Source organism: Hyaena hyaena, unplaced genomic scaffold (genome assembly GCF_003009895.1).
Source record: "Hyaena hyaena isolate Hyena2069 unplaced genomic scaffold, ASM300989v1 scaffold_773, whole genome shotgun sequence".
Classification (NCBI taxonomy): domain Eukaryota; kingdom Metazoa; phylum Chordata; class Mammalia; order Carnivora; family Hyaenidae; genus Hyaena; species Hyaena hyaena.
In genome coordinates, this window is record NW_024081409.1 from 628,300 (window position 1) to 651,537 (window position 23,238).

General features: G+C 38.3%; 1 protein-coding gene across 2 annotated transcripts in view; it reads right to left on the reverse strand.

Annotated features, from left to right (window-relative positions):
- Positions 1-6,870: 6,870 nt before the first annotated feature.
- Positions 6,871-23,238, reverse strand: part of GUCY1B1 (guanylate cyclase 1 soluble subunit beta 1) — a 42,764-nt gene continuing 26,396 nt past the window's right edge. For both annotated transcript variants that reach the window (XM_039218740.1, XM_039218741.1), the window contains 10 exons: positions 21,254-21,451; positions 18,607-18,837; positions 18,082-18,198; positions 16,972-17,105; positions 13,535-13,732; positions 11,496-11,733; positions 10,325-10,465; positions 9,655-9,809; positions 9,178-9,304; positions 6,871-8,061 (listed from right to left, as the gene is read on the reverse strand). In XM_039218740.1, the coding sequence (XP_039074671.1) occupies positions 8,038-8,061; positions 9,178-9,304; positions 9,655-9,809; positions 10,325-10,465; positions 11,496-11,733; positions 13,535-13,732; positions 16,972-17,105; positions 18,082-18,198; positions 18,607-18,837; positions 21,254-21,451 (1,563 nt within the window). In that variant the 3' untranslated portion in view covers positions 6,871-8,037. The remainder of the gene's footprint in view (positions 8,062-9,177; positions 9,305-9,654; positions 9,810-10,324; positions 10,466-11,495; positions 11,734-13,534; positions 13,733-16,971; positions 17,106-18,081; positions 18,199-18,606; positions 18,838-21,253; positions 21,452-23,238) is intronic.

Genomic DNA, 23,238 nt, shown 5'->3' on the forward strand with positions numbered 1-23,238 from the left:
ATGGTAGATTGAGTGTGATTGAGTATCATCAGTGAAATTCAGACACCTGAGAATAATAATAATGAACTTTAATTTTACATTTTTATGGTTTTTTTGCAGCAATGCCCCCTGATCTCATCCCTCATATCTTCAGTGAAGCTTTGTTAAAACTGTAACTTGGTACCAACCATCCATGAGCATGTGTATGTGAAGAGAAGGCTGTTTCATTAAATAAATCCACAGCACAAGGACAAAGTGCTAAGTGGAAAACACAGATGCTTTAGAAATTGTGCAAATATCATTCTTACTCCCCAGTGGATTCTTTAGTATTTGGAAGGACATCATTTATTTTTAAAGTTTATTTATTCATTTTGAGAGAAAGAGAGAGAGAGAGGTAGCAGGGAGGGGCAGAGCGAGAGGGGAGAGAGAGAATCCCAAGCAGAGTCCAAGGTGGGGCTCGATCCCATGAATGTGAGATCATGACCTGAGCCAAAACCAAGAGTCAGATGCTTAACTGACTGAGCCACCCAGGTGCCCCTGGAAGAAGGACATCTGACAATCTTGAACTCCTGCTGTGTGGCAAAGCTCTAGCTTGGCTGTGGGGATTTGAGTCGATGGATATGCAGTCTTGGACATACCTTCTTTCATAGTCTATTTGACAAGAAAACAAGTCATCAAAATTTTATCAGATAGAAGAACAGCAGTGGATTATGCCCAGGGACAATGGAAGCACAGACCTAAATTAGGATAGGAAATCAGGACAATTTCTTCTTATTTATGGCAGACCTTGTTAGAAGACTTAAGCAGGAAAATCAGTAAAAGTTCTTAGCCGGTCCAGGGTCGTTCTTGTCTCTTCTTCACACAGCTTCACTTTAAAGGAAATGGAGCTCAAATGGATGCTCAAACAGGTCAGGCACAGAGAGGTGAGGGTGCTGGAGATGCCAAGTAAAGTGGGCGCAGTTTAAAAAAATTTTTTTTTTAATTTTTATTTATTTATTTTTTAATAGTTTATTGTCAAGTTGGTTTCCAAATAACACCCAATGCTCATTCCCACAAGTGCCCTTCTCCATGCCCATCCCCCCCCCTCCTCTCCCCCCACCCCATCAGTCCTGTTTATTCTCAGCATTCAAGAGTCTCTCATTGTTTGCCTCCCTCCCTCTCCCCCACTATTTTTCCCCCTTCTTCTCCCCCACGGTCCTCCTTTAAGTTCCTCCTAATTCTCCTATACGGTGCAAAAATATGGTATCTGTCCTTCTCTGCCTGACTTATTTCATTCAGCATAACGCCCTCAAGTTCCATGTTGAGTGGGTGCATTTTTGACAACTGTGTACTTCTGGTGAAATAATATTTTTTATCAAGTTTTACAAAAATGCAGGATTTTCTTTTTTTCTTTTTGTTAAGCTATATTGGTAGTATACAGAAAGCTTCATTGTCATTTGGGAGGGAAGGGTTTCTGTCACTAATAGAATATCTCCGAAGCTGGATTGATAATAGGGGTGAAATGCCTTTCCCTTCTAGTCTTGAGAAACTTCCTCTTGGTTCCCTGAAGAGGGGGTTCCTGGATGTTGACACACATTAGCCACTTTGGCACAGACATCCTGAAATCCATTTTGTTACAGCAAATACTTGGTGCACAGGAAGAGACAAGCGACAAACCCTCAGGGAAGCAGAAAAGACTTTGTTTCCTACTGGTGCAGGATCACCTCCAAGGGCTGAGCCTACGTCTTGGGTTTTACAGATCTTTTATATATATTTGCTTACAGGTTGGGCGGGACTAGTACAGTCAAGGTTCCGGTTCCTGGTAGCTGGCGGACGCCAGAGGCAAGATTGCAGAAGCCAAAAGCATGCCAGGGGAGAATCCAGCCATGGACATCTGGCTGGTCCTTTTCACTTGCGTTTACCAGTTTTCTTCCTCAAATTTTTATGTCTCTTTTCCCCTTTCTGCTTTCACCATAGACTTGACTCCCTTAAACCCAAAGACCTGTTGGAACCTGACCCCAGGAGGCGGTCTCCAGCATGTCAGGCAATCTAGACTTCGCAGTGTCACCACAGAGATGGCATCCATCAAAAGAGTTCCTTTTCTAGCTTGTGGATCTTCAGATTGGTAATTCTGTCATTTTTGTTTCATTTCTTGAAAGTCAGGGCCCGCTTGTGAAAAGTTATTAAACAACATGTTACATGTGAAATGTCAATCTTCACTTTGATATTCAGAACATCAAATGAAGACTTCAATGGGTTACATAGGGGTTTTCTGATTTTGGTAGTCCATTGAAGAAGGGAATTTGAAAGTTGTTGTGTACTGTTGTGTGTGTGTGTGTGTGTGTGTGTTTAAGTTTATTTAGTTTGAGAGAGACAGAGAGAACATGAGTGGTGGAGTTGCAGAGAAAGGAGAATCTCAAACAGACTCCACATTGTCAGCGTAGAGCCCATGTGGGGCTCGAACTCAAGACACTATGAGATCATGACCTGAGCCAAAATCAAACATCAGCTGTTTAATCGACTGAGCTACTCAGGTGCCCAAAAGTTGTTGTATACTGTTAACGGTTGTCTCCCCATGTCCTGCCTGAAATACTATGTTTGTTTATGAAAAGTATCTTTAATAAAGCTGGATACAGTTTGAAAATAAAAAAAAATAAAATAATAAAATAAAAATAAAATAAAATAAAATAAAATAAAATAAAATAAAATGAAGGTGATACTAACAATATGTACCAATGGGTTACTGTAAGGATTAAACACATGCAAAATGTTCAAAACTGTATTGGGCACATGGGGTACCAAGCGACTGTGGAATTGCTCCCCGATTGCCATTAGTAGTGTAGGGTTTACTATGAACTTGAGAGGCAGTCGGGATTCTGATCACCTCTTAGCTCAACTTTCTCATGCCAACTTCAAATATCTGTTAGAGTACAGTACAGCATTGAAAGAAATGTATGCTGAAAAAGTTTTGTAACTTTTATTACAGTTTTAAAAAACTTTTAAAAGAACTTTAAAAGGGATTTACATGTTAATAAATGAAATGCACTATATATATAAAGAGCTTAAAATCCCCCCAAAAATTATAAATCAGGAACAACTTTGTAGCACAAAAGAGAAGAGCATGTGGTCAATATGAGAGGCACATTTTCTCCCACTGAAGTCTGAAGAACTCCTACGTTTCAGAGGCATTTTATTGAGCACAAGTGAGGTAAAATTTGCTCATGTGTCCACAGGTGTGCAAAACTGCTAGTAGTTATCTTTTGCATTATTCATTTTCAGTTAGTACTTTGCTAATACTCCTGTCAAGTGTTAAAAATAGGCTCCGTTGACAGGGAAAGAAGGAATACAATGAAGAGGAGAAATGGAATGTGGGTGGTAAGTGAAAGATGAACTAGATCTTTATAGTCTTTGTCAAAAGATAATAGGTGCTGCTTAGTACTTTTTAATTGCTTCTTATGCAAAACTTGCAAAAGAATTGTCAAGTGGAAATGTAAGGTTCCTTATAATCTTTATAATATTTTAACATGAACTTGCTAATGTTAGCAACTTATAAAAAGGTCCAATTTCTCTTTCTTTAAATATTTTTCTAATAATCTCTTAGATAGAACTCATTTTCCTTCATTACTCTTATCACCATTTCTATTATGTTGTAGTACAGAGTGTTTAAGTTTAAAAGAAAGGCTCTATTCAAAACTGTATATTATAAATTAAAATAGGAAGGATAAGTATACATATACTTTTTTCTTTACCCCATGACTACCTTCACTTTCAACTATTCAGCTACTTTCCCTGTTTTGTTCTCGTTTTTTAAATATTTATTTATTTTTAAAAATGTTTATTTTTGGAGAGAAAGAGAGAGTGTGAGCAGGGGAGGGGCAGAGAGAGGGAGACACAGAATTGGAAGCAGCCTCCAGGCTCTGAGCTGTCAGCACAGAGCCTGCCCAATGCGGGGCTGGAGATCATGACCTGAGCCAAAGTCAGATGCTTAACCCACTGAGCCACCTAAGTGCCTCACCATTGAGGTCATGATTTCATGAGGTCATGATTTAATGGTTGGTGAGATCCAGCCCCATTCGCCTCTGTGCTGACAGCATGGCTTCTGCTTGGAATTCTCTCTCTCCTCTCTCTCTCTGCCCCTCTCCTACTTGTGCTCTCTCTCAAAAAATAAATAAATAAATAAATTAATTAAAAAAGAAACATTTTAAAAAAGCAAATAATTTCAAAGGGGCAAATAATTGTGTGTTTTTCAATTTTTCAATAACTAAATGTCTCTTATTGATAATGTGATCAAGCTTGTATTATGCAGAATAAACACAGGATAGGAAAAATGTCCACAAAATGGTGACAGAAAACAAAATGCCAAGAGCCTCCCACCCATTCCCTCTGAAAAAAAAATCCATGAGGAGAAAATGATCATTCCTGTATTACAGATAATGATACCCGGAGGTTCCGAAATGTTAACAGGCCTTCTGACTTCAGCCTCTGCCGAATTCCTCCCCTTGTGATGTAGTAATTATCCGTATTTTCCTGCCTGAACACAGTCATGATAAATTGTCACACCTCACAAAAGCCCAGCGTTGTTCAGCTCTGCTTCCCACACCATCACTACCGCTCCTGGGCCTCTGTGGGGCCTCATGGGGTCTCCAGTTCCTGGTGACAGAGAGCTGCCTGGGCCCTTTCTGGAGCTGTTAGAGGCCCCCCCCCCCCCCCCCCCCCCCCCCCCCCCCCCCCCCCCCGGCGCCAGGGCCCAAAAGGAGTCCAGAGTGGGCTGGAGTGCGGGGATGGAGCCGGTAGGGGGCACAGATCCCCTGTATCCTCCACAGTATGGGGTGGCTCCTTCTCCAGCTCTGGAGAAGAGCCTCTACTCACGCCTTCAAGAGGGCGGAAGCCAGAGGAGACCTCAAGGGTAGGCTGGTACCGCCCACCCACCCAAAGGGCAGATAATTTTAATTATCTTCTTTAGAATTTCTCAAAAGAAGATAAACAAATGAGTAACCAGCACTTGAAAAGACATTCAATAGAAGTAGTCATTCGGGAAATAGAAATGAAAACCACAATGCCACAATGCGAAGGCACTTCACGCCCACTGGAATGGCTTGGATAAAAAAGATGGACAATAGCAAGCGCTGTCAAGGATGTAGAGAAATTGCAACTTTCATACACTGCCAGTGGGAAATAAAACCAGTGCAGCCACTTTGGAAAACGCTTTAGCAGCTTGTCACAAAGTTAAACCTAGAGCGCCAGATGACCTAGAAATTAAACCCCTACGTTTAATACCAGAGAACTGAGAACATATATAGACACAAAAGCTTGTACAGATAGATGATCATAAGTGTGATTCATATTAACCAAAAGTGGGAACCACTCAAAAGTCCATTGACTTATGAAGGGATAAACCAAATGTGGTATATCCATACAGTAGAATATTATTCAACCATAACAAGTAATGGAATACTGATTTATGTTACACATGGATAAACCTTGAAAACATTCTTCTAAGTGAAAGAAGCCAGATACGAAACGTAACATGTTGTATGATTCTGCATATACGGCATGCTCAGAATGGGTAAATTCTTACAGATAGGAAATAGATTAGTGTTGCCAGGAGCTGGGGGAAGCAGTTTATTAGGATTATTTCTAATGGTTACAGATTTTTGGGAGGGAGGTAACGAAAATATTTCAGAATACGTTGGTTGTGCAACTTTGTGAATATACCAAAACTATTGAATTGTACACTTCTAAAAAGTGAATTTTATAGTATGGGGGTGAACACTCAACAAAAGAAATAAACTCCAACAGACCACAAAAAGCTAGAAAATGAGAGAAAGGGAATTGCCAAAAATTTCGTAAATTTTTAATAACTGTAGAGTCCACGTGCTCAGTGAATGGCTGTGCCCTGAATGGGTCCTTTAACCTTGTCTTCATGTTTTAAAACTCTTACCAAAAAAAAAAAAAAGAAAAAGAAAAAAGAAAAGAAACCAAACCAAAACAAAACAAAAATCCCAAAAAACCTTTGTGAAATAACTGAACAGAAAGAACAAAAAGAGGATGAAAACAAACAAATGTGAAGGGGTCATCAGGGTCAGTGCAAGAGAGAGACGTCAAGGAATATAGAAATTCGGAAGATGCGCAGAGCAAAGTGAATGCACAGGGGTTCTGGACACGCTGAGCATCTGCTGCTGGAAGAGGTCCACGGCCGCCCTCCCGTGGCACTAATTCATCTTTAAGTGAGACCCTCATGTAACTCTGCCTGGTCTTCCTGCTGCCTCCTGCCTGATCTTCACGCCCTTCTTTCTCATGCTCTGCATAGTCTCTCAGTACCTTACGTTGGTTTAACACTACAAATGTCACATACCGTAATTATTTGTCTATGCGTCTTTCCCTCCTGAAAGACTGAGATCCTCAAGGAATGACATCATTTCCTACTGATCCCTGGATCTGTCCCCCCAGGTCTAGTCTTGCTTCTGCCATTTAGTTGGTACTAAAGAAAAAGAGCATTTGGGGGCACCTGGGTGGCTTAGTCGGTTAAGCGTCCGACTTTCGCTTAGGTCATGATCTCGCGGTTCGTGGGTTTGAGCCCCGCGTCAGGCTCTGTGCTGACTGCCAGCTCAGAGCCTGGAGCCTGTTTCAGTCTGTGACTCCCTCTCTCTCTGGCCCTCCCCTGCTCACGCTGTCTCTCTCTCTCTCTCTCCTAGAAATTAATAAAAAACATTCAAAAAAAAAAAAAAGAAAAAGAAAAAGAGCATTTGCAAGGAAGCCTATCTGAGAGGAGCCATTCAATTTTTAATGGCAGTGGATCAAAATTAAAGGGCAGGAGAGGGAAAAGTATAAAATGAATGTGTAAAAATGGCATTGATAGCATGCCCGATAATGACATAAGACCATTTTTGGTGAAATAAAAACTGTCTAGAGACAAGTGGAAAAAATAATTTATTGCAGATCCTCTTACACAGGAACATGGAACATTTATACATATATCGACGTGCTGATGCGAAATGCTAAATTTAAAGACAAACATTTTTACACAAACGTAGTTGCACTATATTTTATAAAGGTAGATATTAATAAATTATTTAAGAGCAAAAGGCCAATTATTCCAATAGGGATGTAATCTATGTCAAAATTAAAGTAACTTTTCTGAATCCGAAGGCCTGGATATAACCACGTTCTTCCAAGCTAAGAAAAAGAAGCTCATTTCTGGAAAGAAAAGGCCAGAAATGGCTCTTAAAGGACTATCCCAGCATTGCTTCTGATTTTCTTCTCAGATGTGGTTAGAGCCTTGACATTTATCCCAGGCTAATAATGTACTATCTCACTGTGAAACAGTACAGCTTTTTATAACAGCCGCATGTTGTTAAAGGGATTTAATACAAGGGATCGAGTACAAAGTACAGAATGTTAGAGGAATTATAATGCCACGTGATTTGGGTGAGCAACCTAATATTTTAGGAACAGAAACGCACATTCTAGATTTTTGAAGAAAAATTAGTACAGTTCAAAATAGTCACTATTTTCTTAGAATGGTATATTAATTCTTATTTTGGGAATCTGAAAATAAATTGCATTTTTCCCCTAAAACTTAGAATGCACTCCTTTAGAAAATGATTTCTATGATGATGTACACCAACACAATATAAACTTTGTTATATGTTATTATAGTCATTAAAATATACATATACATATACATGGAACACTAAACAGATTTGGCAAACCGTGATATTATATATACACATGACCAAATACTGTTCAGTGTCATTTAATTAAAATCAACAACTGTGTATTGGGTGCCTACCACTTGCAAATTACCGTGGTAAGTAATGCCTGTAGTAGATCTGAAGACACATGAAATTCACATTATCCACATCTAAAGCCAAACTTTCGGTCATATACTAAACCTTGAAAATTATCAAAAGCAGAGCTAAGGTTGAATAATGAAAAACGAAAGCTATGCCTACCAGAAAGACTTGGGGTCACTGCAAAGAACAAAGCGAAATCTGTATCCACTGGGAATAACTGCTTGGTGTGTGACAGGGGACGACTGAAGCCCATTCTGCAGTCCGTCACCCCACAGTCTGAAATTCAGTTATCATCCGGTGCTGGCTCCTTTAAAGATGAATAAATAGGGATTCATTTTCAGTGATAATAAAGCTTGTAGTAGCCCCCAAATATTTTCTTTCTTTTTTTTTAAGAGCTGCATGCATATCTGTTTTTCTAAGTCTTCCCACCATAATTCGGTGTGAAACAAGGGCCACCCACCTAAAATGAGCAGCACTTGAGGTAGGGCTTCATTTATCAGAAGAGCATCAGTAAGCATGCCAAAACCACAAGTAAATTATTTGAAGTAAAAACAGCAGAAAGAAGATAAAGATAAATATTTTAAAACTTGGCATTCCATTTCTTTGAGGACTTAGGCTCTACCAGCCTTTTTAGGGGATGTATACATACGGAATAAGAAATATAATCAAGTCATTTCACTCTCTCTAAGGAACCACTACATCCACAGGGGAACAAAGTATCAAACTTGCTTCTGATATTGCACCCCGTGTGTGGGAACAAGGTGGGCATGGCTTTGGTGTGTACAAGCCCAGAGTGAATCAGGATTCCAATTGGCAGGGCCATTGTCTAAAGCCAACTCTAGCATGTGGTAGTCCAGCTGGAGTAGAACCACAGCACTAGCACGAATCCGAGGTTCCCCTGTGCGCTCATTTAGGTTCTGGAAAATTATAAATCGCTCTCCTTTCTAGGAAAAATGCACGGGGGCCTAAGATGTCTCCACAGGGACATAGCTTGGCCCTTAGAAGGATCTGAAGCTTTGTGATTAAGAAACTTCCCATAACTCGCAGACCTGACTCTGCCCAGATGGTGAATTCAGAAACCCTTAAGGAGCCAAGGAAAGAGGCCAGGGAGTCCTTCATTGCCCTCTCACCTCAGCCAGATTATGGACGAAGAACCAAAAACAGGTCTTCCCCGTCTGGTGCTTTTGATTTTAATTTCATCAGCGGGCAAAAGCCAGCCACAATAAAGTATCCCCTAAGAAGTTTGTATTGTTTGAACTGGCTCATTAATGTTTCAGTACTTCCGCTGCTTTACCTGACACTTCATTTCTGCAAGCAAGCAAGAATTCTTTTCAAATGAGACCCATTGTCAGTGATTATGATTTTGTTCCCTGTATTTATATTCTGTCTTTAAAAAATGGTACTACAGGCTGATTAGTCATACCTCTGTTCCTGTATTTTTTCTGGATAGAAACCAAACTTGCATTGGCTCTTTTTTACCCTTCATGGACACTGGGCCTCTGTGCTCCAAGTGGAATTGTGGATCTGAGTTTTCTGGCGTCATAAGACATCTAAAAGGTAGGGGACAGGGCAGGGGGTAGGGAAAGACGTATTGAGGACGGTTGTATGGAGAAAGTGATGTGAACTGAAGTTCGAAATCGAGACAGTAATGACACATGTTAAAGCTTCATTTAAAGGGAACGCAAGATTTTAGCAATGGTGATTATACAGGGAATTCCTAAGGTCGTGTGAATTCATTAAAGGTGTAAGTGATGATCTGTTCTTCTCAAATAAAACATAAACAATCCTAAGAGCATAAGTGATGACTCTTTCAAAGTAATAAAATCCTGCAGAGAGTTAAACCACACGCGAAGAGACATTTTTCTTGCAGATCAGCAAATACCAAGGCCTGTTCTCTTACCTGTATGTATATTCAGACACATTTATTTTTCCCTTTTCTCCAGTGGTTTCTGTTCTGCTTGTGAGGTTAACAGTATTTCCAAAAAGACAATATCGAGGCATCCTCTGCCCAATGACACCGGTAACAACTTCTCCAGTGTGGATCCCTATTGTTATCTGCAGAAATCAAAGCTGCATTTCAATAAGTTTGATCACCAAAACACTACTTCCTGATTACTTTATATTATGGACTAAGGTAGAGTCATCATAAAGAAATCATAAGAATCCTCTAGAAGAACTCCAAGTGTATTCCAGACAAAATAAAAAACCTCACAAAGTCTGTCTTCCAGGAGAAGAAGAATATTCTTTTTCTAAAGTGTGAAAATTTCAAAGATATGAATCTGGCAACTTACACGAGACACAGGAAAGAGATTTTAAAAAGTAAATCAGAAAGGACAGGAAGTTTGATCTCCTCCTGATGCTTTCAGTACATGGAACAGACTAGGTATTTTCAAACAGGTGGGCAGATTTCCCATCTCTATGAAAAAATGTCATGCAATACGTTCAAAAAAATTATAGTCACTGTTATCAAGATGTCTTCCCTTATACATGATGACTGCCTGGTAAAGAATGTGAGTCAGCTGCCACAAAGGTCTGCTACTACTATTATAGTATCTATTTTGTTTACTAACCTGAACAGATTCGCCATCTACTTGAACCTGGCCAGCGATTTCCATCATGTCCAAGGCCAGGTGGCAAATGGATCGTGCGTGGTGGATGCACGGCTCTGGTAAGCCACTCACTGTCATATACTTATCACCAACAGTCTCCACCTAACACAGCACAGATATTTACATGTTCATTGGTTAGAATAAACATTACTGTTTCATTTGCTACCTTATATACAAACACCATTTTCTCAAGGCTACCAGTAACTTTAAACTTTCTTCCCCTGAATTCTTTTAAAATTCGAATACATTCAATTCCAACAAGATGAAACCTTGTAATTTGAAATGTACACATCGCACTTGAGGTCTTTGATTACAGTCAGGTATGGACATAGCATTATTTTCTCCCTAGTGATTCCTGGCTTCTCAGCTCAGATACCTTTATCATTCAATAGAACACTTTCTTACCAATATCTCCCTAAAATAATGCTGATTTATGATACAAGAGCCACTGCCCAACGTCCAATGGTTTATCGTGTTCAATAACCATTTATATTTATGATGTGCTCACAAAGTGTTGCATGGTACTGCAGAAAACCACTATAAAATAAACAGTCCCTGTGGCATTCCTATTACTCCAGATGCCTGGAGATGGTTTGGTTAACATTCTTGCTTTTGTGAAGCAGTATTTCCCTGACTTCACTTTTTCCAATATTATATTTGTTTTTAATTGAGACAAAGAGCAGAAATGCCTTATAAATGTTTACCTTCAGGTTGGTGCAACCTAAAAGCAAATCCGAGTCCCCAGTCCCCTTCTCATGCTCTAAGACCACTTTACTATGCAAAGCATTTAGTATTTCTCTAAAAATGTCTCCGACAGAGCACTCAAATGAATGCTGTGTTTACGTGATGGGTGAGAAACAACCTGTGCAGACTCGTTAATGTATGTGCAGATACGCTGCGGAACATTTCATTCGAACTAGGGAACCATCAGCTCTATTCATTTTGGTTACAGGGAGGAGAAAGGTTTACAACAAGAGGTAAATCATTTAATAAAACAGTAAACAGTGGATATGTGGAGGCTTACTCTACCAAGGCCATAGGGCTACAGTCAGAGAAAGGTAGTGCCTCGGAACATAGGGTCTCAAAATTCAGACTCTGAAGGGCACTGCATTAGGATGTGGTCTGGACTTGCCTTATAAACAAAGGGATTTTTCCGGGAGTCGGTCAATGTGTCAAATCTGGTGTAGAGGTCATTGAGGAGGTTTACAATCTTCATGGCCCCTTCTCCGGATGCATGCTTGCTGCAGAAGGCATTGAAGCCCACAATGCCACTGAAGAGGATGGTCACGTTGTCGTATCTCTTGGCAGGCACCGGGCGCTTGTGTCTCAGCTCATTGGCAACGGATGGAGGGAGGACAGAATACAACAGCCTGTTCAGCGGGATGCGGAAAAAGCCACAGGAAGAAAGGTTGGGAATCAAAGAGCTTTGGTGTCATTTGTACCATAAACACCTGGAGTCTTAGGAGACACCCGTTACTGGCCATATATGTAAGTGATTGAAAGTACCATAATTTATTTGTTTTAATCACATGCAACACCTCCAAATCCAAACCAATTCAAACCAAATGGAAATAAGCCAAACAAACAAATAGGCAAAGGAGAAGACTGTCAATAGGAGGTCAGAGTTTTCATCTGTGGCACTGAATTCTGACCTGTTGTTACTGTATTCACAGTTGTCATTACTAGCACTTAGAACACTGTCTGAGTAGCATAATACGAGGACCATGTTTATCTCTTAGGAATAAGAAATGTACCTCAATTTGTATAAATACTGTTAAACCAAGTAGATCTCCTCCCAGTCTCATTCATGCCTTACTCTTCTGCGGAAGAAACGGATAAAACACGTGGAGACTGGGCTCGGCAAGAAAAAATTGTATTTCTATAGGCAATCCTGTGATTGCTCAATGGCATCGAGGACCATGCAGAGGGACAAATGTGGTTAAGCACAAGGGGTGGGGATTGAGAGCCAAGGGACTCATAGGAGAGAAGCAGAAACTAGAGCAGCTGATGGCTCTTGGCATAAGGACTCAGAGGAAGAACTGATGCCTCTCTGCTTTTTCCTTCCCTATAGCCAGAGGACGCTCTGTGCTAAGTTTAATCTTACAAGCTTCATACAATGTGTTATTTTCAGGGATGAAGTTGTACCACATACCAATAAAACATACAGCTTGAATCGTCTTTTTGAGCAGTGAGAGGAATTTGAGCCGCCTGTCTCACATACTTTCTGAAATCTGAAAAATACCTGAATAAATTAAGGGATCTTTTTAGGGGCACAAGGAAAGTAAAGAAGTCTGAAAGAAACTAAATATAGCTTTCAGCTTCTTTATACGGAGGTCAAGACAAGTGAATTAAGAAGCTAAAGATAGACAGACATTAAATGTCATTCTCTATTTCATCCATGTTATTACTAAATAGTTAACTGATGTGTTTATGTGGGGGCCCAGCACTACACACATAGCAATGCAAAGAAAAGTACAGAAAGTGATGCTGTTATCAATATTCTGGGTGTTCAAGTAGAATGAAATAGTTCTTATGAGAAATAAGACAGGTCAGCTCAATTGTGCAACAAGATAGTTGCAATAATATAGCATTAAAAATGAACACCCAAGAGACTGGGTAAAATCTCTTATGTATGTCCAGTGATTTAGTGCCTTTAATGAATAAATATACACAAGCAAGGCCAAGTAGTGTGCACAGGGCATATCTGAATGAATTATTTGAAAATGAAGGTCAATTCCAAGTACAGTATTCACTGTAACCCTGAGAACCCAGCCAGTACCTGGCACACAGAAGATCCTTAGTGCATATCTCTCATAGGAAGGAAGGAATGGATAGTTCACTTTTAAATACACAGTTGGATTTTTGTATTGATTTTCAGGGAGATATTATGGCATTTATTCTTTCAACTTGGTTTGTAAACCTAGAAGACCTATTTCCACTACCATTAAGACTGATTTATTTCTACACTTGATCTTAGCCAAAACGCCAAGAAGCGATGGGACTGATTTATTTCTGTATGCATAGTTTCTTTCTGAGCAATGTGGAAGATTCTTATTTACTACATCAGAGCTACAACAGGTTCCATGCCTTTCTAGTTTGGTTACCAAACATTAACTGTCACAGGCTCGCAACATACGATGCCATTCTTTACCCACAAGGTTACATTCTTACGTGTCCGTCTTTTTCTTTTCATCTTCCAAGGCTCTTAAGGTGAGCTGCAGCCTATCTGTGAGGATCTCCAGTTCTTGGGTCAGTTTGTATTCCTCTCTGAATTGTTCTCCCAAAAGAACGAGATCGCGCGTGGCATCATGCAGAGGGATGTCACTCAGATACAGACCTCTCCTTGTCAGATCGTCCAGGTTCATCACGCTGTCAGATAGGGAAATGAGGAAAAGTCAGTCCCAACTTGTCTACACACTAATACCAAGCCTGACTACTGTCAAGGAGTGGAATCCTGTCATCTCCTACCACTAAAAATGTTAACCTAAAGACAAAAAACATTGGAGAGTTGCATGAAGAATATAACTTCATCCTTTCATATATTTAAAAATCTATCAGGGCGCCTGGGTGGCTCAGTCCGTTGAGCATCCGACTTCGGCTCAGGTCATGATCTCATGGTTCGTGGGTTCGAGCCCCGCGTGGGGCTCTGTGCTGACAGCTAGCTCAGAGCCTGGAGTCTGCTTTGGACTCTGTGTGTGTGTCTCTCTCTCTCTGACCCTCCCCTGCTCACTCTGCCTCTCTCTCTCCCTCTCAGAAATAAATAAAACATTAAAAAATATTTAAAATAAAAATCTATCAAAGAGCAGTGACCTTGACATACATTTTTGCCACATCTCACTTTTTGATTCCATCAGCCTGAACTGAAAGATAAAGTAGAAAACTATCCTGTGAAAATTGATCTGGCATTTAACACAAGGCTGTTATTCACTACTATCACATTTTCTCCTCATTATAAAGAGATGAGAAAAAATTTCTTTTTGCCCTCTAAAACAGTGCTTCTTTTGAGAAACCAGTTCATTGTTGTCTTATGGATCCTTTGATTCTCGTAACTGGTTGCTTTTCCCTTGTAGATGCAATGATTAAAAGTTTACAATCAGATTTATGGCCTATCATCCACACGTATTTTATGTATCTATAACTTTCTGACATGTCTTTTATGTGCTACTCTTACTTCTGATTCTAATTTCTTTACTACTTTTGTTTGCTTTTAATATTTTTCTCATTTTTGAAACATTATATAATCCTACTAAAGTTTATGCATACTTGTAACCTATGTTATTTTTTTTTTATCAAAGTTATTTTTAGATTAGCAATAATAGGGGCATCTGGATGGCTCAGACAGTTGAGCATCTGACTTCAGCTCAGGTCATGATCTCATGGTTCATGGGTTCAAGCCCCGTGACAGCTCAGAGTCTGGAGCCTCCTTCAAATTCTGTGTCTCCCTCTCTCTCTCCCCCTCTTCTATCTCCCTCCCTCTCTCTCAACAATAAATAAACATTAAAAAAAGAATAGCATAATAATGTACATTGATTCAGTGATGATCTGGTAATTGACTACTTTTCAAAAATTTATTTTTTGTTTAAAATGTCTTAAGGTTATGTTATTGATTTGAACTCTTTAAATATAAAGTAATAATGTCTGGGCCTTCACAATAAGAATTTCTCTAAAATGACATAAGTCATAAGGAGTTGTGACTTTACTGAAGAATTTTGGATTGATAAAATGTCTCCTTGGTATACATTCTCAGTAGAAATGTCCTCACATCAAAGCCAACATGAGCATGTCAATATAGAAAAAGAAAATGATGAAAGAGTTTACTAATGAACCATATGGTCTCTTTAGATTTGTTAAGACCCCTATGTATGTTAACCTTGCAGAACAACTCGGCTCAATGGCAGAACAGACTCATCTGAAAAGAGGCCAGATCACCTGCTAAATGGTATACAAGACCTGCCCAGGAGCAGAGAAAAAAAAATTTATAAGCTTAAAAAGAAAATGGCTAAAAATTCTCATATGGAGTTTAGAAACAATCGAATTATATCTCACTTTTTTGTATGTGTGAAAGAGTGCCTGTGTGCATAAGAGGGAGTGGGGGAGGGACAGAGGGAGACAAGGAATCTTAAGCAGGCTCCATGCTCAGTGCAGGGCCCCACACAGGGCTCATTCCCATGACCCTGGGATCATGACCTGAGCTGAAATCAAGAATCAGATGCTTAACTGACTGAGCCACCAAAATACCCCAATATCTCACTTTTCTAAAAATTATTATTTTAATGAACTACTAACATTTTTTTCTAAATTTAAACTAATCATTTTAGAATTATTTAATTTTTAAGTGAAATTGCTTTTAGTTGATCTCATTTAATGCAGATACAAATTTTTCTAAACACACAGACAAGTACCATGTGACAAACTGTGAATGTGTCAATATGTGACCAATTTCTTCATATGGTAATTAAGAAATAGACTCCAAATTCTCTGCTTCTGTTTCCAAAGAGACTTTTATCTCTATGAATAGAAATTGCCCCTATTGAAAAGCTGTCATTCTACTAAAGCTCAACTTGAAAAGAGGCAAAAGAAAAAAATAACTACGTATTGATAGCAGATATAGTTAGGTCAATGAAAGTGACTAATAAAAAGATATAAAAGGTTTATATTCTTTAGGTTTGTCTCTTTTACTTTCATGATGCATATTTTCGGGAAAGAAAATAATCATTAGTCTTATGTAGTCTTTAACAGTGTATTAATAATATTAAAGGAAGTTACAAGTTCATTAGATTTTTCAGAAACTTTAAGGCAGTATTTTTAAATGAAAAGTGATCACGGTGGACTTTAAATTAAATTTTTAGCCAGTAGCTCAGCAAAATATGCTTTATTGAATGTGTTGTTAAATAATGAGCATAGATTTCAGTCATACAAAGTTATAAATACACAAAACACCACCTAGCAAGTTCCAGTTACCTTTTTCTATTTTTCTAAGTAAATTTAGGTATTTTTTTCTTATTCTGAGCTCTCATGCATCTTTTGGTAAAATGTTTTGTCAGATTGGAAAAATATCATCTGACAGTTTTACTTCCCTCTGATGTTCACCATAAAAAACATAATTGATATAAATTTCAATGTAATCAGATATTTTGAATAGTGTATCCTGATTAGAGTAGCTAAATATTTTCAATATAGGGTAGTTATATTTTAAATCCAGAAATAATTGTAAAATGTAATTTCTCAGTGCCAAACATACCCATTGTATTTACTCCATCATATTAGATGCTCTATAGAATTTCTTTTCTATGTGATGCCTTTTTGGACCGTATAAAGCTATGCCGTTAGCTACCTGCAGATTAGATTTTTCCATGATCTGATGGCATACACAGTTGGTGCATTGATTAAGATAGGACCAATAAAATAAAAAGAATACAGGGTTTCTTCTGAGCTTGTTACAAATGTTAAATGAAATTATCCTTGTAACAGAGAGGTGTATAAACAGGAGTGGTAAAATCGAATTACACTTGAAACATGTAGACATGATTAAATAAGATGTTACTGAATTTCTCTGTTAGCTAAAAATGGGTACTTCTATCCAAGATGATTGATATAAAAATGATTACCTTGGCGAACACAGAAAAAGGATGCTATCAGCTTCAGGTAAGTAGATCATCTGTCCCTTGAGACGTAAGCAGCTGCTCTCAGTCCCGGTCAGCTCGTCCTCACATTCTAATTTCTCTACATCCAACAGTCCTTCCTTGAAAAAGCAAGACACAGCCATTGACTAGTACCTTTCTTCCTACCCAACAAGTTAGCAAAAAGAAAGACACGTATACTTCAACTCCCACCAAAGTATCCAGGGGAATAAGTGTACCAAGTAGATCAGGAAGGGCATTTCACAGAAATGTTGCCAGGTAGTAAGCAAAGTGGTTACCTTACAAACACTGCAGAAGAGCAAACTGACTATCTCCTTTGGACCCAGAAAGATAATAGGCTTACTACTGCTTGCATATTGTTTTAAAGCTTCTGTGAATCTTATTTCTGATTTTCCCATATGGCTCCAACAGACAATACTAAGTTCTATCAAAGAAGAAACCAGGTGTCTCCATTTCCCATAACTGCATTCAAAGAGTGGCTGGGAGTATTTCCAAATACATATATTATGTGTGGGTAAGACCTTTGCAGCAAGGGCTTCAGGAAGGACACAATGTACACTCTAGAACACTTCTGCTGTATCATTCCCAAGAACAGAAACTATGAGATCTGGGTACTCCCTAAATAATCAGCTGAATGAATATTTTATCACTTATAAATTTCCACCCAAATGGCACCAAGAATAATAGACAATTTAAAAAAGAATTAAATCAGTGGCTTTCAGTGAAGTTAAAACATAATTTTTTAATCAGTTCTTCTGATGTCTAAAATAGCACATGGTAGCCGTTTAGAGAGGAAAAGATGTTTGTTTTATTATGTGATATTGAATTGTCCCAACAATACAGTCTCAAAACTTTTGTTAATTCTGATCAGTTGATAAGAGTCCCAGTGCCTTGCAGGCAAACCAAATATCAATAACATTGCCTTTCAAATATGACTCCCTCTGAGGTTTGGTCTGGATCTCTCTATACCTTCTCCATATAACAGAATGGTATAGTAGGTAACTTTCCCTCAGGGACACTTCTTATGATATAGCATCCCTTACTCACCCACATTGAAAGAAATAATATCTTGATTACCTTGCTTCTCAATACAAAAACTGTATTGATGTGCGAAAGGATCCCATGGAAACTAATGTCAATATGAGGACGAACCAGAGAGAAGACAGACAACAGACTGCAGTTCCCAGGCTGGAGCTACAACGTGGATGAAAAGAAATGATCATGTGATTAGTAGAAATAAGTCTTAACAATTTGAGATTAGATTACGCCAGACTTAAAAGTAGAAAATCATAATCATTTGGTAGGGGAGTTGCTTACTACTAGAAAGTTGCCCATTTTCTCATTAAAAAAATAGCATTCCAATGTAATTTCCCCACTGTCCCTGTGAGAGATTAAGACAGAAAAATAGTAAATAGTTGTTCTGGGGAAAGTTGCAGTATGCTCAAATACACTGAGCTTAGTTTAAAAAACTTATGTGGTATCTGATACGCTGCACATTGCACGATACATAGTCAATGTGTTAAGTGAGTCAGTGACCACATATAACAACTGCAACTTTAGAGCCTTTGTCTCAGGCCTCGAGGAAGTGTGATGTCATTTTACCTGGGGAAGCACTCTGTAAATGGCATTGCCACACTGAGTAACCACCAGGTCCCGGTCGAATATTATGTGGAAAGGAAAAGCTTTGCAGAAGGTATATGGGCTGATGCGTGATTCCTGGGTACCGTTTTCTTCAAATCTATCAAGATCTTCATAAAAATCTTCTTCTTTTGACTCTTTTTCTTCAATTAAAAATTGAGTATGATCACATTCTTCATTTCTTTGCTGAATAACCTGGATTTTTCAAACAGGGAGATGATGTTAATTGTCTGCATTTCAGTTTACTTAAAATCCTAAATGCCTAAGAAAGTGATCATGAGAATTGCATTTAAGGAGTTAGTTTAAAAATATGAATATATGCAAATGCTATACATATCTTAAATAGGAAACTATTTCTGAACATTGACTTATGCAGTTTGAAGACTGAATAATTACTTACAATAAAATTGCAAATCTGGTATCAATCCTTTAGCAGCCCAGATGGCCTCTTTGATAGAATTAGGAGAAAAATACCCCCTTGTCCTGGTAGGCTCAGCCCACTAAGCCAGGTACAATTGTACAGTGAACACCCCACAAACCGTAATAAGACTCAATCTTAAAATTCAAGCCCAGTTTTGTGGACTGCTCTGATTCCATTTTAGCTACAGGAACTGAATCATATGCGGCCTAAATTTACTAATTAATTCCTCAATTTTGTTCCTTTGCTTTGATTAAATTGTCAAAATGAACTGCTTTCTTCAAAAAAGTTTGTATAATGTTTATTTATTTTTGAGAAAGACAGACAGAAAGAGAGACAGAGAGACAGAGACAGAGACAGAGTATGAGCAGTGGAGGAGCAGAGAGAGATAGAGCCACAGAATCTGAAGCAGGATCCAGGCTCTGAGCTGTCAGCACAGAGCCCAACATGGGACTTGACTCATAAACTGTGAAATCATGACCTGGGCCAAAGTAAGATACTTAATCATCTGAGCCACCCAGGTGCCCCTAAATGAACTGCTTTTCTGATCATATTTTCAAGCTCTTATTGGTATATCACTTCTTGACATGCTATAATATTCTTTAAGTAGTTAAATATTCTGGTAGCCCTGGACTCGTTAAGCTTACGTAGAATACCTCAGGAAATTAAAAGTGTCTTTGACAAAAATTAAATAGACAAAATATAACTCAAAATGAAAATATTCCAGAAGTCTGTGTTGGAGTACTTAAATAAATGAAGGTGACAAGGCAACAAAATATTGTATAAAGTAAACCATAATTAAGTAAAATCTTGAATTTTATATAAAGTGTGCTAATGGCTGCCAGCCTTCCATGCCAAATCCACTAATAACCATACAACTGCAATATCCAAGTGTGCCCTAATTTGTGTTTTTTCTTAAAGTTTCTATGTTCTTGTCTCTTGCTCAACCTGCCTAAGTGAAAAACAAACAAAACAAAACAAAACAAAAAAACAAGACTCGACACAGTATGCTAAAAGACCCTGATAAAGGCTCATTGAACATAAATGAGGTGGTTTGGTGTCAGGATCAAAACTTAGAAATGAAAGGCATAGTGAGATTCCTAGTTACAGACAAATCTTGATTCTTCACCCAAGGTTTTAAGTTTTAAATGTCTCTGGTTTTGATAATGTCACGTTACACGGAGTCTTACTTTCTAGTAGTCGAAAAACTAAGGACGCACCTGAGACTCACCCACAAGTGTCACATTAAGAATTGACACCAACTCTTAAAAGAAGGAAAACCACAGAATCTAACATGACATTACTAGATTAAATATATGGGACACTTTTCCAATATAATCAAGTTAAATGTTACAATTGTTATTTTGTATAATATTGTATTTAAAGTTTGGACTTCTCATATGTGCTAAAACATAACTCTGACATCTAAGAAATGGTCCTAAAGAAAAAAAATTGAAGTAGGATATCCCTCTCCCTAATTTTCTCGAATTTCGAGCAACTGAAAAAGGGCTCCTAAGGCTGAACGTGCTGGAAACACAAGGAGCAGGTGACTGGGACAGACTGTAGGGTCAAAGAGAGAGAAAAACAATGTTTATTACACAGATGTTGCAGCAGTTCCCTGATATCATCACTCAAAGCTTAGAGCATGTTTTACCAATAGTAACAAATTTTTAAAGACCTGACTTCTTTCACCAAGTAATCTAATTAAAAAAAAAAAAAAAAAGCAAAACTTTTAGATCACAAAATGAAAGCTTCCAACTATTATTTCACGAACAAAGAAAAATCTACAAAGAAACAATGATCAGTAAACCAATATCTAATCTTATATGTTATCTTAGAATTTGGCCATGCACATTCTGGGTTTTCTGTATTCTAAGGCTACAGCTTCACCAGTCACTACTCCTTCTGCTACCCAGCTGGTGCGCGTTCACAGGAAATGCAAAGTAGGCTTCACGTTGCCTTAAGCAATGTATAACTGGAAAGAGATTTCTGCTGCCATAAGGAAAAAATATCCTGTATAATGACTTCCAAGGCCAAATATAGAATATTGCTGGTATAGCACTGTTATGGCTCATGTATCTATCTCTGGTGAGGTCCACTAGCGGTGACAACTAAAGGTAAATTCACAGAGGGACATGTTTAATATTCTGTATGTCAGGTGTGTTCAGAAGAGCCTCCATTACTGACCATTACCTTCATGTCTATTTCAGTGCCATGTATTTGTTGAGCTACTGTTTTGATGATTCCGATGACGATATCCTGAAGTCCTTCTCTCTCTGAGTAGTAGTGCAGAATGAGTCCTTTGCCTTTTTCTGCATCGGTGCACCTAAAGGAAGGTGCACGCATTCCTGGGTAGATAGTAGCCAGGTGGTCATGCAGAGCATCAAGATTCTGTAATAAAAAGGAAATGAGATGAATGAATGATGCTTCCACAATGGCAACAGACTTTGAGAATGCAAGATAAGGAAACAAAGCTCAAATCTGACATGAATTGGTGGGTTGACTGAGTAAACATTCACATAGCACAGCGTTCTCTTGTGCACCGAGACAACTATAAGGCAAGAACCATAGAGAGAACTTAAGGCTAAAGTAGCATAATTAATATAAGCTCTGAGCCTATTATCAGCTAATGCATTTTAAACAAGGATAAACAGGGGCATCTAGGAGACTCAGTTGGTTAAGAGTCCGACTTCAGCTCAGTTCATGATCTCACAGTTCGTGGTTTTGAGACCTACATTGGGCTCTGTGCTGACAGCTCAGAGCCTGGAGCCTGCTTCAGATTCTGCTTCTGCCCCTCCCCCACTCATGCTGTGACTCTCTCAAGAATAAATAAACATTTAAAAAAGACTTATTATTAAAAAAATAATAAAGGAGAATAAATAAACAAGTGAGATGCAAAAATAATGGGCTAAAGCAAAGATATGCATATTTATAGGAATTAGAAGTTGTTTATGGATGTTATGATGATCAGTATGGATGCCAAAAGTGAGCACATATTATCCTGTTTACATTACAATGCTAAAAATAATTCACTCAAAAACTATATCAGAGTGATAAGCACATGAAAATATAAGCATACTACTTTGTGAAGTAATATTTTAGAATTAACATTTTCTAAATTAAAGTAGCAGACTGCTTCATATTCATTAGGAGCCTCCATTCAAGATATAGCTTCACAGATGACCTGTGAAATGATTATCTTTTGGAATTGAATCTTGGAAAAGTAAAACAAATAAATTTACTGATAAATATTTTCTGTGCTTGCAGCTTTTCCATTAATAGAACTTGCCAAACTCCCCATTAGTGTACTCACTAATACACAAAACTCATTTGTGTAAAGATCACCAGGAGAAATGGTGCAAACGATATGTTTTCCTTAGTCCAACATGGTTTTTCAAATAATAGTTCATAATGTGAGTGAGTGTGTGTGTGTGTGTGTGTGTGTGTGTGTGTTACACATATATGGTAGGATACACACAGCATAGCCTGGTATAAGAATTAAGAGCAAGGTAGCTTTAGAATTAAGTAGACTTTGATTTAAATCATGGCATTGTCCTCGGCCCCATAACAGCATGGAACTGAATCGTCAATACCTAAATGAGCAAGGAAACAATTATCCCCTAGAAACTACATAAAGGAACATAGTCCTGCTGGCACCTTCATGATAGTCTAGTGAGACCTTAATGGACTTGGACCTGTAAAAATATAGGATAATAAATTTGTGTTGTTTTAGGCACTTAGCATCTGTGGTAATTTGTTATGGTAGCAATAAAAACTAATATACCAAGCAAATACTAATCTAACAATAACTGGTGATTATCACTAAGGACAAATGGGTGAAATAAAATGGTTTCAGAATGCCATGAGCCTAAAAGAATGCATCAAAAAAGAAGATGCTGGAGATAGGCCAAAATTGAACTATAGGTCTAGTTCAAGGTCTCAAAGAGGTCGATTTAGTGAAACAGAAGTTATCTAGTAAGATATTAGGAATGAATACAAAGTGGCTACGTGGGTGCCCAAATTTGAGAAATATTCCACCAGGACACCAATGGCATTGTGGTTTAATTTTCTCTCCTCTCCATTCAATGATTCATTCATTCTAGAGAGTTATTTCATATGCATTATATATTATAAACTGTATGTGGTGCAGGCTGGGGGGCAGGCTAGAGGCTCAGATA